General features: G+C 49.2%; 1 protein-coding gene across 9 annotated transcripts in view; it reads right to left on the bottom strand.

Annotated features, from left to right (window-relative positions):
- NF1 (neurofibromin 1) overlaps nucleotides 1–1,953 on the bottom strand; it is a 300,188-nt gene extending 298,235 nt beyond the window's left edge. For 4 of the 9 annotated variants that reach the window (XM_056127967.1, XM_056127959.1, XM_056127961.1 and 1 more), the window contains exon 1: nucleotides 1,635–1,953. In XM_056127967.1, coding sequence (XP_055983942.1) covers nucleotides 1,635–1,694 — 60 coding nt within the window. In that variant the 5' untranslated portion in view covers nucleotides 1,695–1,953. The remainder of the gene's footprint in view (nucleotides 1–1,634) is intronic. The other 5 variants (XM_056127962.1, XM_056127965.1, XM_056127966.1 and 2 more) reach the window with 2 other exon arrangements.
- Nucleotides 1,954–16,489: the final 14,536 nt, after the last annotated feature.

The following is a 16,489-nucleotide window of genomic DNA, read 5'->3' as shown; positions in this document are numbered from 1 at the left end:
AAAATGAAAGAGGAGGACTGGAGAGACAGTACAAGGGTAAGGTGCTTGTCTTGCATGCAGCCCACCTGGTTCTATCCCCCTCACCCCCTATGGTCCCCCTGAGCCCCATCAGGTGTGATCCCAGACCAGGCAGAGCCAGGAGTAAGCCCTGCACACACTCCAGGTATGGGCCAAAAACAAAAGTAAATAAATAAATAAAAAGGAAGTTCCTCCTCCCTCTTTCATTGACCCATTCAGCTGCCATAATCAGTTTTATGATGGCATCCAATACATAAAATAGATCAATTCAAATCCTAAACGGTCTCCCCATCATCACAGAGAGCCGGCAGGTAGAACTGCAGCTGCAAAGCCTCCCCTTTAAACTACTCCCAAGTACTAAGGCAAAACAAAGTCAATTTTCAGTTAAAAAAAAAAAAAAAGAAAAAGAAAGAAAACTCTACTTGCAGATTCCTTCTGATTCAACCCTAGATCTAGTGTGTGAGGCTCAGGGAATCAAAATACAACCCCACCCCACCCCCAAGCTAGGGAATTAAAAAAAAAAAAACTCCTCAAGCTATGAAACTTTGTTTCCACCCCAAAGATTCTCAATGAAAGTTCCCTTGTCAACCAAGAAGTGAGAGTTAACAACAACAACAAAACACGCGAATTTAGGATCGCAGCTGTCTGCCCTGTGGTCAGTGTCTCTGCCCGGGTGTCAAGAGGCAAGTTTCCCACTTTGCTTTCTCCCTACTCCCCTTCTTCCCTAAGAGTGTCCCTCCGGAAAGCAATCATCTCCTTCTCCGTTCACAGTATTTAAAAAAAAAAAAAAAAGCGGGGTGGGGGGGACGACAAAGGTTGGGGTGTGGGGGACGGACAAGCAAAACGATCAAGGCAAGATTTCAGCAGCGGGAAGGCGCCGGAGCCATGGTGCCCAACCCAAAGGGCCAGGTCCGAGCCAGCCCGGCCTCGGCAGGACAGAGGTGGGGGCACGGCCGTCAGGGGCATCGGGAAGACGCACCGGGTGGGGTGTGCGCGTGCCGCTCCCGGGACGGGCTGCGCCCCCCGGAGCAGAAAGTAAGGAAACCTGTGCGTTCCCTGCTTTCTTCTACTCTTCCTCCTCCAAGAGAGGAAGCTGAAGAAACTGGGGGTGGGGCGGGATGTTATCGTTCTCCTCGGGCTGGTACACAAGACGGGGAGCGTTGGGGTGCCTTCGGCTACTCATCCCCCCCCCCGGTCAGGAGGCCCCACGGAGGGAAGAGGAAACCCCTCCGTGCTAACCCACCTCCGTTCCCCCCCCAAAAAAAATAAATAAATAAAATCCAGGAATGGGGGAGTGGGTGATTAGATCCAGATGTAAAGCCCCCGAAAGCGCCCCCAGGTCACTCATCCCTATTAGCCAGCGGAAGGGCCGGGATAAAGGGGATGGAGGGGCGGCCGGGGGAGGCCCCACCCCCCGACTTCGGAAGCCAGGGGCGCCGAGCTCGCGGCCCGGCCCCCCTTCCCGACCGCCCCCCGGGGCCACCCCCGCCGAGCCCCCCAGCGCCCCTCCGGAGCCCGCGGCGGGCGCGGGGGAGGCGGCGGCCCGGCGCTCCCCGCACCCACCCGGTCCCCACCCCCACCCCGCTCCCACCGCCCGCCCGCCACGGGCCCGTTACCTGCTCGTCGAAGCGGCTGACCACGGCCTGGACCCATTCCACCGGCCTGTGCGCGGCCATGTCCTCCCCGCGGCCGGGGCACGGCGGGGGCGCGGGGCGGCCGGCAGCCGGCGCCGGGCTGAGGGAAGGGAGCGGCGGCGCTGAGGTGAAGGCGGCGGCGAGCCGCGGGGCTGGGGCGTGCGGGCTCCGAACGTTCCCACGGCTGCGCGGGGTCGGGGGCGGCCCGCGGCCGGCCGGGAGGGGGAGAGGGGAAGGGGGCGTTGGCAGGAGGACGGGGGGAGGGGGCGGGGGGGGGACCCGGGGGAGGGAGGGGGCCTCTCGGTCGCTCTCCCCCCTAGCGCCGTCTCCCCTCAGCCATCACAGCCCGAGACGCCGCCATGACACCCCACCGGAAGTGGGATCCTTTCCACGGCCCGGGGAGAGGGAGAGCGAGCGAGCTCGAGATTGAGAGCGCGGCTGGGAAAGGGGAGGGGAAGCCGGAGGGACGGCGGCCCGCCGCGCATGCGCCCGCGCCGGCCGCTTTCATTAATGAAAAAGCGAGTCCTCCTGGAGGTGACGTCACCCCGCTCCCGGGGCCCCGGAGGCGCGCTTGCCCTCCGGCCGCCGGCCTCCCCGCGCCTGGGGCTGGGGCTTCTGCCGCCGGGAGTCCGGGCCCGGCCCGGGGGCGCCCGGCGCACGCCCCCCGCCACCCGGGCCTGCCCCCCGTCCCCCGCCGGCCTCTGGCTTTGGACCGCTCCCCGCCCGCCCGGGAAGTTAGGGCGCCCTGGGGCTGGCTTTTCTCCCCGCGGGCAGGTCTCTAGCGCTGGAGAGCTGGGGCTCAGCCCCTCTCTGCCTCCGGCTTTCACAGAAATGGGGCCCAACAGCCTCAGGTGTCCAGGGGCCTAAGTAGCCGCTTCTGAGATCCAGGACAAAGGGCCCGTGAGGGTGTGTGGTGATGGTTTTATTTTTTAATAGCCTCAAACACCTTTACTAGACCCAGTGTCTATCAAAGCACTTAGGCTCCGGGATTCCAGTCCAGACTTCCTCAGCTGAACTGATAGACACCCAAAGGTGTGTAAATAAAACCAGCAGCACTTTGGCACAGTTAGTGGGTAATACAAAGGTTGACGTGTGCCCTCCCCTTCCCCCAAAAAGACTTTTTAGGGCTTTGCATATATTCTTGACTCAATATGTTCATCATCCCACTGGAATCTTTCAACAAGCCTTCCCAATAGTTATCATCACCCTCGTGTAACTGATGAGGCCAGGACACAAGAGGTTCGCTTTCAACAGAGATTTGCAGAAGTCCCAGTTAAGAATCAGGATGCACAGCCTAGTGGTCTGACTCCAAGGACAATAGACACAGACTCTGTGACTCTCCTGAAACAAAAGCGTTCCCTATGCCCCTAATACCAAAACTTGCATGATTTCATGTGGAATTGGTTAGGAAGGTTTTCCAGGAAGAGGATTACAAACAAAACAATAGATGATCTATCTATACCCGACAGGAACTTTGGAATAAGTTATTTTTAAGTCTGTCTTCCTCAATACACTTTACTTAGGCTAATGGTAAAATGTGTTTACACATTCTGAACACACACTAATTAATTGCCCATTAGGCCATAAAAAGACACTAAATGGGTGACAAGATGGAACAAAACCAGAGTTTAAATTCTACCACACACACTCACACTCAAAAAAAAAATCTGCAAAGGCAATAGCTCAGATACAGAGATGCCTCTCTGAGAGACATTTTCAGTCTTTGCTGGTTGGTGATGGTCCAAAATACATATTAAATTAATTAATATTTTATTCCATTAGAACAAGGGGCTGGGTCTGCCTAGTTCTTTAGTCCATTTAAGGATGCAACATGTATAGTGACTCATTTCTTCTGGATGCTGTCAGCAAGATGACAATGCTAAAGAAAATGATAAATATTATAGCCCTCTATGTCTTCCCCAACTAGGACCCCAAAAGAAGCTTTCATACTCACAGAGAACATCCGCCTGGCCCCAGAGACCCATTCTCAATTTCACTGCCTAAACTTTCAGGCTGGAAATCTTCCTTTCCTTTTCAGACACTACCTCAGAATGATAATCCTTCATTATGTTCTTGTGGTTTGTTTGTTCGGTTTTTGTGCCACACCTAGCAGTACTCAGTCAGGGCTCACTCCTGACTCTGAGCTCAGGGATCACTCCTGCCAGGGTTTTGGGAACCCTATGTGGTACAAAGGATTAAACCCAGTCTGCTGCATGCAAAGCAAACACCTTTCTGATGTACTGTTCTCACTAGTCCATGCTCTATCTTTTTGCATGTCTATTCCCCTCATCTTCTTTGCTAGATTGGATGCAAATGCCCAAATTCTAGGCACCTTGCTTCTAGTGGCAGTCCTTCACTGATGACCCTTTGTACTTCTTTCCTCTCCTCTGCTTTCTTCCCTCTTTCCTGGTTTTACTTTAAGGTAAAACCCCCAAACTTCAGGTTCTCGCCCTCTGCTCTTATTTTACTAAGGCTCCTGCCAGTCACTATTCATCCTCTTCTGTACTTGCTGTCCCACTGTCCCTTGTGAGTGCCAAGCCTCTCATGACACTGAAGGTCTGGACTTCACTGCAGCTTCCTCTTCAATTAAATGCCCTTAGGTTTGATGGACCAGCATTAAGTGCCCAAACAGCCAATATACAAATATGTGTGTGGATATGTCGTACACTGTGTTAGACAGTACATAGCACAGCAGGAATTCTAAACAAAATAATGCCAAAGAAGGGAAAGCACAGCAATGACAGAGAGCTAAGGAGCACACCACCCACTTGAAAGGGCAGTTGCCACTTGCCTCCAGTCAGTTCCAGCTATGCAGGAATGTTGACCGTGTTGCTAGAGCTTTCAGTTACTCAAGAGGAACTGGAGATCTGAACTTACATATAAACTCTTCCAGCTTTTACAGAATGGCAGCCAATTCTCATTTTTTAAAAAACTCCGTGCAGCCAAACAAAATACATCTGCTGTCTGAATTTAGCCCGTGGAAGACCAAGTCACCAGCTCTGGTCTGGTGCAAAGATTCCGGCTTGCTAGTAGAGCAGAATTCGATTTGGATCCTAACATTCCCCCATTTGACACTGTTAAAACCAGGGTGTTTAGGGGAACTACTACTGTTAGGGATCATTGTAAAGACGTGTCTCTCATTCACCCTCTGCTTTTTGTTCACATAACTATCTCTGCCAATTTTTCCTTCAAGTGCCTTCTTGCAGCATTCAAGCATTTGCTCCCCCCAACCTCCTGCGTACTAAGGAACATGTGGACCCTCAGGATAGAGGGGCCTACTTCCCAGCTTCTGGAAGTGGTATGGCCAACAGCCCTCAATTGAATTCCTTTCCAGGAATGGTCCTCAGCTAGAGAATTACCTCCACTTAGGATCACACACACACACATGCAGGCCTCTGTGAAGGACTCTTCCAGGTCCAGAGCCTGGATCCCCTAAGTCAGTGGCCATCAATAGATCGGTGCAGGTCCAAAAGTATAGAAAAGTTGTCTACCCCCACTAGTCTACCCCCGCGCCCACCCCAACACCTATAACTGTGGCTCTGGGACTGTGGACTGGTATGCCTGTCCACTGTTGTGGAAAGGTTGAAAATCACTGCCTTCAGGGTTCAATTTCCAAGAAGTCCACCAAGGCCTTTGCTCTAACTGCATTCAGTTCAACTTCACCTTCTGCTCCATCTACTTCTTTCACTCCAGCTCAGTGTTAATCCCCAGGGCTATTACCTAATAAATGTCCTGCTTGCAAATCTCCATCTCACAGTTGGTTTTCCAAAGAATCTGCACTAAACTAATTAGTCCCAGGAGTGTGGTGTGAGCCAATGGAACTGAATCACCCACTGGCCAGCTGGCACTGAGGCCCCCCCAGGTGAAGCCCCACAGGCCCTGGCATGTGTTACAGCTGCACAACCACTAAAAGTGCCAGCAGTGGGCATGAGATGGAGCCGGAGAGATGAAGAGGCTTTTTTTCTTAATTGGGGGTTGGGTGGAGGACACACATGATGCTCCCATATGTGGAGCTACTGCAAGCCCAGTTCTTGGGGTTGTCACTCCCAGCCCTTCTCAGGGAACCCTGTAGTGCTGGGGATGGAACACAGGCTCCAGCATGCATTGTACATGCTGCAGCCCTTTCAGCTAGCTTCCCTGGCCCCAGATTGAATTTTCTTTGATAGAGCAAATCTATGCTTCAGAGAAAGGCAATGAAGAGTTGAGGGTGATTAATAACCAAGTTAAGCTGAAGGATGAATGCTAGAGTGCCTCCTTAGTGGCACAAGCATAGGGAAGAAGGGTAGAAAATACAGAATCACACTTAGGATTTCATGACCAGAGCAGCAGAACACCAAAAAGGTTCACTTTCAACTCTGGCAAGTCTGTTATGCCAAGATGAGGGCTCTGTTGGGGAAGAATTCAGATCCCAACATTTCAGATAGCACATTTAAATTGATGTACTTATTTATAAGCTTCAAACCTCACCACCCTGAACATTCTGAGTTTGGAGATGTGACCCACCTCCTCTTCTGCAAATAAAGAAATAGCTACCATGCACAGCAGCACACACCCTCTTCCTCAAGATTTACCTGTACTTTTCCTCCTGTCTACCAGATCAATAAGTAAGGTCACGAAAGAACCCCACTGAGGAAATGCTGGGTCTGCCAAAGGAGGAAAGGCATTCCATCCTGAAGGAGGTGGAGGATATTGCTAACCTGCAGAAAACAGGAGCATATGTATGAGATTTGGTCTTCAGGGTGCTGAGCTTTGGAAGGAGGTGAAGGAGAGCATAACTCTAGACAAAGCAGAGTTCACTGATATCAGCATGTTTCCGTCCTGTAATATTTATAACCTAGCAAGGACCTCAGGAGATACAACTTGCAGGTTTCCAAGATGATCTAAGAAGTCCAGAGGAAGCAATGTCCCATGCTAGGAAAAACTAAAAGGCCAAATTCATCACAGTATGCCACAGAATGGAGCAAAAGATGCAAAAAAGTAGGCACGCTAGAGTGAATATCCCTGTATATGCCCAGCAGCAGTCTCCACTCTCCCATTCGTCACAAGCAATAATGATTGTGCCTGTGAGAAGGAATAGTAGCATCTCTCAGAAACTCAGTGATTGCACTCCTCTGATCAGGGCTCATGGAAGAAGGAAGTAGTCAGAGCTAGGATCCCTGAGAGCAGTAAGCCCAATAGAATCTTGAAGAACTACCGATCAGGCGGCAGTACTTGCCCTCCAAAATATAAGGCGATGCTGTATTATTATGAGTGGCAAAATTAGAGGAGCAACCAGGTGGAATGACTCACTAAAATCTACAGAGTATTAATAGCCCTGTAAAGGGAAGGAACCTGAGCAATAGACAGGGATTCAATGCCATAACTGTGGTTTTTGTTTTCTTGGGTTGGTTGGTTTGTTTCTAGGTCATATCCAGTGGTGTTCAGGGCTTACTAATGGCTCTGTGCTATGAGATAAGTTCTAGAAGGCTCAGAGGACCACATGGGGTGTCAGAGATCAAGCCTGGGTCTGCTACATGCAAAGCAAGTACTCTACCCTCCGTACTGGCTCTCTGGCCTGTCAAAGCACACACCTGTTCAAACTCTGGGAGGAATGATTAGAAAACCAAGGGAAGCTCCTCAAGACAAAAGCCACAATCCCTTGTCCTTTATTCACCTAAAGTTTCAGACACAATGACAAAAGAAGAGGATCCCCAGCAAGTACATATGATCCTCTGATTCTTCTGGAATGTCTAGTTAGAATAGTGGTCATTAGTAGTTGGCAGAAGTCATACATTGGTCCATTGACCTGTAGGGTTAGAGTGAAGGAAGCTAAGTTGAAGGTCCTGAAACTAGCCCCACCCACCCACCCACCTAGACAAGATTTTTAAATCTGAGTGATCATTTCCAACTACCATTGTCATAGTGGTCCCTGTGAAAGAGAGAAAGAGAGAGACAGAGACAGGGAGACAGAGGCAGAGACAGAGAGAGCACAAAAGAGAGAAAGAAAAAGAAAAAAGTGCCTGTCATAGAGGCAGACAGGGGTGGGGTTTAGAAGGAGGAAAACTGTTCACATTCGTGGTGGGAAATGTACCCTGGTGAAGGGATAGATGTTGTTAAAAAAAAATTAAAAACCTGGGCTAGAGAGATAGTATAGTACGTAAAGCATTTGCTTTGTACATGGCCAGAGGACCCCCATATAATTCTCTGAGCCCCACCAGGAGTGATTGCTGAGCACAGCAGGTGTGGCCCAAAAAACATACCAAAAAATTTTTTTCTAAATCTTTCCCCTGAGGAGTGGCAGAGATTTGAGTGTGTGCACAGAGTTCCACAGTGACGGGGAGGGAGAATATGGACCCGACAGAAGAATCCTACTTATGAGGGTGATCAGGCTTCAGTTTCACCAAGCCCCAAATTCACTAGCACCAAAGACTGAAAGAAGTCCCTGTTCTGGCACCATCCCTCCAGCATACCTACTAGCCAGCAAATGAAGAGCTCAATGCTTCCACCCTGGAAGGAAAAGTAGTTTATATATTTGGAAAAGATATATCTTTAGGGTTTGCTTTTCCTGTTCACATGGGTGTTTTGTTTTGTTTTGTTTTGTTTTGTTTTGTTTTCAAGCACCGCTGTCTGAGGTCCACAGAATGTTTCACTGACACAGTTTCCTACTTAACAACTTAGTTTAGTTTTCCACACTAGACCAAAGAAACTTCCTGCAGCAAAAGAGATGTGTCCTGCATTAGGTAAACACCGGGAAACCTATTCATATATTACATCAACCATAAAATGATGGTCCATTTAGGGGATGGAATAAATAAGGACCCAATTGGGACCCAGCTTAGAGATGATACCCTAAGCTCTGGGGAACTATTCTCCAGGATAAAACACACAACCTCAGACTGGGAACATGGCTCAAAGTGCTAGAGTGCATGTTTGGCCTACAGAAGGACTGGGTTCAATCCCTGGTCCCACACGGTTCCCCCCCCCCCCCAAACACCACTGGGAGCAATACCAAAACACTGAGCTGGGAATTGCCTATGAGTTTTGTAATTCTAGAGATGTTGGTTCCCGAAGAGGAAACCCTTTCATCAAAGGACAGAGCAACAGTCCTATTGTACTTCAAGCTGTGCTTGCTTCCCACTCACTTTGGACTGCTCATGCAAAGTCACCAGCACACAAGAAGAGGAATCACCATCTAGCAGGGAACATTGACCTTGATCAGTAAGAAGAGATAGAGCTGCAATCACATAATGGGGAACAGAGAAGACTATTCTCCGTTATTCAAGAGAGCCTCGCTTGGCATGCCCTTGTTGAGCTGTCATAGAAATGGGTAAGTGCAGAAGTTGCCTTTGAAAGGGGAACAGTGTCTAGGGGCTCAGGCCCTCTCAGGCCATCTATCATGACAGTCACTGAGAGTAGCAGAAATGCCAACTTAGGATAAGGGCAATAGAGAAAGAAACATGATCAAGTGTTCCTTGAGATCAGTGATAGTTGTGTGGGCTGAAATTCAGCCTACCAGGCCAGAGAGATAGTACAGCAGGTAAGAAGCTGGCCCTGCATGTAGCAGACTTGGGTTTGATCCCCAGCATCCCATGTGCCTCCGCCCCCCGCAGCACTACCAGGAATGATCTCTGAGCGCAGAGCCAAGGTAACCCCTGAGCATCACCGAGTGTGGGCCAAAAACCAAGACATAAAAAATAAAATTCATCCTACCAACCATTTTCCTGTATGTCTCCCAAGAAAAGATCAGTCAGAATCTTTGAGGAACTACTTCCAGAACTTACTATATGAAGGAATTGGATCTCAGCAGTGCAAGGAATGGGCAATAGCAGACACAACCGTGTTTGTGTCAAGACCAAAGGCTTCATCCAGTACCCTGTTCCTGCTACTGAGAACACTAGTAGCACATGGCTGCATGGGTTGAAGAGAACCACCTCAATAAAGGTCATAGCCTCTCCTCCTGAGTGAACCACTTTTAGTAGCAGGGACCCCCACTTCTGCAGGGATCAAGCATATCCTCCAGTTGGAATTATTCTCAAAAGTTCTCTCTGCTTCAACATTCCTTATGGAACTGGATGACACGTCTGTTGCAACTGTGCTTTAATTAAATTTATGCCTCCTGGCCTCAGGGAGAGAACTCCAAGGACTTTGAGTGTGGGAGGTCTGAGTTGCATCCCTGGTATTGTGTGGTCCCTTGAGCACCACCGGGAAGTGACATCTGAGTGCAGCACTGGAGTAGCCCTTGAGCACTGCTAAAAACAAACAAAAATTCTCCTTCTGTTGATCGTGCTTTCTTGACCCCTACAGGTGTTTGTTAACCCCGAAATCACTTCACAGTGAACTTTCTGCTTGAGAATTTCCTGCATCAGTTTCCATCTAGAACATGTGGGTGCAATGGACAGCACAACCTCGAACCAACTGTGTGAACTGAGCCTGTTAATGCACGTGTCCCTCATCTAGTGCAGGATAATCAAAGCACAGTCCTTGTGTGCTCTTAGAAGAGGTAGCTGGAATAATACAATGCCTTGGCCCAAGACCTGGCATCCAATCAATGTTTCCAGGGCTAGAGAGATAGCACAGTGGGTCGGGTGCTTTCCTTGCACACAGCCAACCTGAGTTGGATTTCCATCTCCTCATATGGACCTCCTGAGCCCCACCAGGAAAGATCCCTGAGCACAGAGCTAAGAATAAGCCCTGAGCAACACCATGTGTGCTCCCCCCCCCAAAAAAAATGTTTCTAGCCAGAGCAATAGTATAGTGGGTAGAGCGTTTGCCTTGCACAAGGCCAACCCGGGCTCGATTCCTCCACCCCTCTCGGAGAGCCCGGCAAGCTAGCGAGAGTTTTCCGCTCACACAGCAAAGCCTGGCAAGCTACCCGTGATGTATTCGATATGCCAAAAACAAGTCTCACAATGAAAACGTTACTGGTGCCCGCTCGAGCAAATCGATGAACAACAGGAAGACAGTGACAGTGACAGTTGGGGGGAAAACAGCCCTAAAATTAAAGTAGAAAAGATTTATCCTGACTGCTGAAAGAAAAAGAGAAAGGAAATTATAGTGGAGAGAGAGAAAGAAGAGGCTGCTTGGTATGTGCTTTATTAGAGGAGATTCAGGGAGTGTTCTTTTTTATTTTATTTTATTTTATTTGGGGGGGGGGAGGAATCACACCTCATAGTGCTCAGAGATGATTTCTGGTGGGCTTGGGGATCATATAGGCTGACAGGGATCAAATCCAGGCCAGCCTCAAGCAAGGCAAATGCCCTGCTCGCTGTACTATTGCTCTGACCCTTCAGGCAGAGTTCTTAATGGTGAGAAACAGAAAGAACACATTCCCAGTTGACTAGCCATCATTTGTGCCTTTCTCCTCTCATTTTGTTCTGAGGAAGCATGTGCACATTTTTTAAAGTCCTGATCCAGGGACCAGTGGTGTGACTCGAAAGGATGGAGCACAGCCTGGTAGGTTTGAGGCTCTGAGTTCAAGCCTCATCATTCCACATACTCCCCACCCCCAGCACCACTGAATGTGACTCTGGTGGCCTCATGCACCACTGACACTTACCCCAAACTTGAGGGTAGTAATGCAGGGCTTAAGCACTGAGCCAGTGTCACTGAGAGTGGCTCCTGAGCCCCCACAACACTCCTGGGAGTGGCTCCCATTTTTAAAAAGACTAAATTAGAGCCAGGAAAGTGGTTCAGGCTCATGGGGTTCAATCCCCATAACTACAATAAAGAAGGTAAAGGTAAAGGCCCTCCCGTTGATCATCGATTTGCTCGAGCAGGCCCAGTAACATCTCCATTGGAGACTTTTTTGTTACTGTGTCTGGCATATCGGGCTGGAGCGATAGCACAGCGGGTAGGGCGTCTGCCTTGCACGCAGCCAACATGGCCGACCCGAGTTCGATTCCTCCACCCCTCTCGGAGAGCCCGGCAAGCTACCGAGAGTATTCGACAATAAAGAAATACATTAATTATTCATAGCACTGCACTGTAGCACTGTCCTCCCATTGTTCATCTACTTGCTCGAGCGGGCCCAGTAACGTCTCCATTGTGAGACTTGTTGTTACTGTGTTTGGCATATCGAATAGGTCACAGGGGGCTGCCCCGACCAGAGCTCCGACAGCCGAAGACCTCCAGAACCAGTCACCACCATGCTGAGACCACTCTCCACACGCATGAAGGTACCGGCAGAGGAACAAAGGCATGCGGGTCCCGGGGCTGAGATCTCCAAGCCTGCTCAGATCGGGGCAGAGCATCCTCCACCCAGATCCTCCACCTTCCAGTAGGCGGGGATCACACCCACCAACTGGCCCCCTGGCGCTGTGTAATCCCATCAATGGCCAAGATCCAGAGACTATAAAACCCAGCTCCCGGAAAAGAACAGCTCAGAGTCTCCTGCCCTCGAGCAGGCTGTCCTCGCCCAGGGCCCCTTGGGGGAGGGGGGGTTGAGTTTTCCTCCGCGCCCCTATCAGAGCTCCGGCAGCTGAAGACCTCCAGAACCAGCCACCACCATGCTGAGACCACTCTCCACATGCATGAAGGTACCAGCAGAGGAACAAAGGCATGCGGGTCCCGGGGCTGAGATCTTCAAGCCTGCTCGGATCGGGGAAGAGCATCCTCCACCCAGATCCTCCACCTTCCAGTAGGCAGGGGTCACACCCACCAACTGGCCCCCTGGCGCTGTGTAATCCCATCAACGGTCAAGATCCAGAGACTATAAAACCCAGCTCCCAGAAGTGCGCCCGCATTTGCGGCCCTGCAACATCTTATCTCATTCTTACTTTGGACAAACCGGCAGGCTACCGAATGTAGCCTGCCCACACGGCAGAGTCTGGCAAACTCCCCATGGTGTACCCAATATGCCAAATACCAGTAACAATGATGGGTCTCATTCTCCTAAGCCTGAAAGAGCCTTGAATATGGCACTTTTAAAAAATCTCAGGGCTAGGACGAAGGAGATGTTACTGGGGCCTGCTCGAGGCAATCGACGAATAACAGGATGGTCGTGATGGTGACTGTGTTTGGCATATCGAATAGGTCACAGGGAGCTTGCCAGGCTTTACTGTGCAGACGAGATACTCTCGGTAGCTTGCCAGGCTCTCCACTCGGCAGCGTATAAGGCAAAAGTCCTACCCATTGTGCTATCACTCCAGCCCAATTCTTTATAATAACATTTAAAAGTTAATTTAGTATTAGTCTTTCTAAACTTTTTCTTCCTTTTTTTTTCTTTTTGGATCACAACCAGCGATGCTCAGGGGTTACTCCTGGCTCTGCACTCAGGAATTACTCCTGGTGGTGCTGGGGGGACCATATGGGATGCCTGGGAATGAACCTGGGTCAGCCATGTGCAAGGCAAAAGCCCCACCCGCTGTACTATCGCTCAGGCCCCAACTTTTTTTGTTTGTTTGGGGGCCACACCCATCGATGCTCAGGGTTGTTTCTGGTTTTGCACTCAGAAATTACTCCTGGCCGTGTTCAGAGAATCATATGGGATGCCGAGGAGCAAATCCAGGTCGGCCATATGCAAGGCAAGTGCCCTACCTGCTGTACTATCTCTTCGGCCCCTCAAAATTCTATTATTTAAGTCCGGTGAAATAGCTCCATGGAGGAGCCCCAGGTCCTATCTCTGACAGGTACCACATGGACGTGAGCACTGCCAAGTATATATACCTCCCCCCACAAAAGTACCATTGTTTTCCTGGTTAAAAATAATAATAAAGGGGCTGGAATGATAGCACAGCAGGTAGGGCATTTGCCTTGCAAGTGGCTGACCCGGGTTCGATTCCCAGCATCCCATATGATCCCCTGAGCACTGCCAGGAGTAATTCTTGAGCGCAAAGCCAGGAGTAACCCCTGAGCATCGCCAGGTGTGACCCAAAAGCAAATAATAATAATAATAATAATAATAATAATAATAATAATAGTAGCAGCCAGGGAGATAGTACCAGTGTAAGATGCCTGCCTTACAGTCATCTCGTGTTTGATCCCTGGTACCCCCTATGGTCCTTCATGCCCCTCTAGGGGTGATCCCTGAACTCAGAGCCAGGAGTAAGTCTTGAAAACTGCAAGGTGTGCCCACACCACCTAATATATATATATATATACATATATATATATATATATATATATGGGCTGGAGCAATAGCACAGCGGGTAGGGCATTTGCCTTGCATGCAGCCAACCTGAGTTCGATTCCTCCGTCCCTCTCAGAGAGCCCAGCAAGCTACCAAGAGTATCCTGCCCGCACGGCAAAGCCTGGCAAGCTACCCATGACGTATTCGATATGCCAAAAACAATAACAAGTCTCACAATGGAGACATTACTGGTGACCACTCGAGCAAATCAGTGAACAACGGAAGGACAGTGCTACAGTATATATATATATATATATATATATATATATATATATATTAAAAGAGAGAACGAAAGAAGAACGAAGGAAGGAAGGAAGGAAGGAAGGAAGGAAGGAAGGAAGGAAGGAAGGAAGGAAGGAAGGAAAGAGGAAGGAAGGGAGGGAGGGAGGAAGAAAATGACAGGCATATTCATCAAACTTTTGTCACTCACCCTTCATCCTTCTTCCCACTGAAAATACAGCTTCAAGGCCTCTGGATGAAGCAGACAGTTTGCAGAAGATGGAAACTAAAGGAAACGAGTGGTCCCTGACCCTTCTTCAAACAGTGCTGCTGGCCCTGAAATGCCCAACCCTAGAGTATTGGCAGCTTAAGGAAACTTCCATGTGTTCAGCACGTGTGTGCTGGTTTCAGTTACATGCAGCTGGGTGCAGCCCTAACTGATCCTCATGGAGAGTTGAATGGAGAGACAGAGGGGCCGCAAGCAGCTGCTAGCTGGAAGCCTGGAGGGAATGGAAAGGAAGCTGACTTTCTGAATACACTGTGGGTTGAAAACTGAGCACTGCACTCGTGTGGGGTTTCTGGGTTTTTCTCTAAATGCAATACCCTCCAACCCTGGGCTACAGAAGCCTCAGACTATTGAGGAAATATAGCATCATAATAGTGATAGAACCATTAGAATTATTATAATAGGACACTGTAAATAGGAACATGACCAAGCAGGACCCACGAAGAAAAATAAGAGGTAAAATAGACTGTCACATGTTTACTCTTTTGGGGGGGGGGTAGGGCTTGGGCCACACCTGATGGTGCCCAGAGTGCTCAGGATCACTAAGGGGTACTGGTCACTTGCAAGGCAAGTGCCTTAACTCCTGTACTACCGCTCTGGCCGTGTCTTTTCTCTTTTTACCTGGCTTCAATGAATTTTTCTTCTCTCTTCTTTAAAGCCTACTTTAGGCACTCCATTCTGGACTCACCCGCATCTCAACCCAGGGTATATATTTTCTCTTCCTTTATGGGACTATCTTCCCTGTCATACTCCATAGATAAAAGTATTTAAAAATAAAATAAGGTACGGAGTGATAGTAAAGTGGGTAGAGTGTTTGCCTGGCACGAAGCCGACCCATGTTCGATGCCCAGCATTCCATATGGTCCCCCGAGCACCACCAGGAGTAATTCCTGAGTGCAGAGCCAGGAGTAACCCCTGAGCATCACTGGGTGTAACTAAAAAAGAATAAATGAATAAATAAATGAATAAATAAATAGCACTGTAGCACTGTCATCCCATTATTCATCAATTTGCTCGAGCGGGCTCCAGTAACGTCTCCATTGGGAGACTTGTTTTTACTGCTTTTGGCATATAGAGTACACCACGGAGAGCTTGCCAGGCTCTGCCATGCAGGCTGGATACTCTCGGTAGCTTGCCAGACTCTCCGAGAGGGGTGAAGAAATCAAACCCTGGTCGACCATGTGCAAGTCAAACGCCCTACCTGAATGAAATAAAAATAAGTCCACCTTGGTAAAGCAGAGAAAGATACTGTACAGTATCACTCATATGTGAGATCTTTAAAAACAAAAATCAAGCAAACAACTTGTGTCCCTAGGAGATCGCTCACGGGCTGGCACACATACCTTGAATGGGGTGGGGGGAGGAGGGAGACATGGAGTTTAATCCCTCCTGTCACCCTCTTTGCCCACCCCACCCTCAGTGCTGGACTTGGTCTTGCCGGCCCCAACACTGCTAGGCCTGAGTAGTGCTGCATTGCCCAGTGAACATCAAACTATCAGGCCTGCATTGGAAGATGGGACCCCCCCAAGGAGGCAAAAACATTTCAACTCATCAAAACAGAGAGCAAGACTGACAGCTGCAAGGGATTGGAGGGAAGGAAAAGTGGGGAGATATCAGTCAGAGGGTACAAATTTTTGTTATAAGACGAATGAATCTAAGGCCTGAGAGCTAATATAGCTGGGAAAGCACTTAATTTGCATGTGACCAACTGGAATTCAATCCCTGGCACCACATATGATCCTCTGAGCACTGCCAGAGGTCATTTCTGAGCACAAAGCCAGGAGTAAGCCCTGAGGGGGGGAAAAAAAAACAGGTGTGGCCCAACCCTTCTCCTTCACAAATACATAAATAAATAAATAAAGAGGAGTAATGAGTCTGAAGGGGCTAGTATAACATTGTAACCATTGTTAACAAAATTGTACTGTATGCTTTCAATTTGCTAAGAGACTAAGTCATTTGTTTTAATTTTGCAGCTCTACCTGGCTGGACACTCTGGGGTCCTCATGGCTCCCAGCTGTGCTCAGGGGATTATAGGGTACAGGGAGGGACCTGAGCCTCCTGCATGCAAAATTATGTGCGCCGGTCCATTGAGCTATCTCTCTGCCCTATGAGAATAAGATTTGTGTCCTCATTAATAAGCATATAAAGAGCAATAATGAAATAATCAATGTGTAGATGTGTTCGTTAACTTGATTGTAATAAACATCTCACAATTACATACATGTT

Source organism: Sorex fumeus, unplaced genomic scaffold (assembly GCF_029834395.1).
Source record: "Sorex fumeus unplaced genomic scaffold, SorFum_2.1 ptg000063l, whole genome shotgun sequence".
Taxonomy (NCBI): Eukaryota; Metazoa; Chordata; class Mammalia; order Eulipotyphla; family Soricidae; genus Sorex; species Sorex fumeus.
This window is presented reverse-complemented; position numbering and strand designations above follow the sequence as displayed.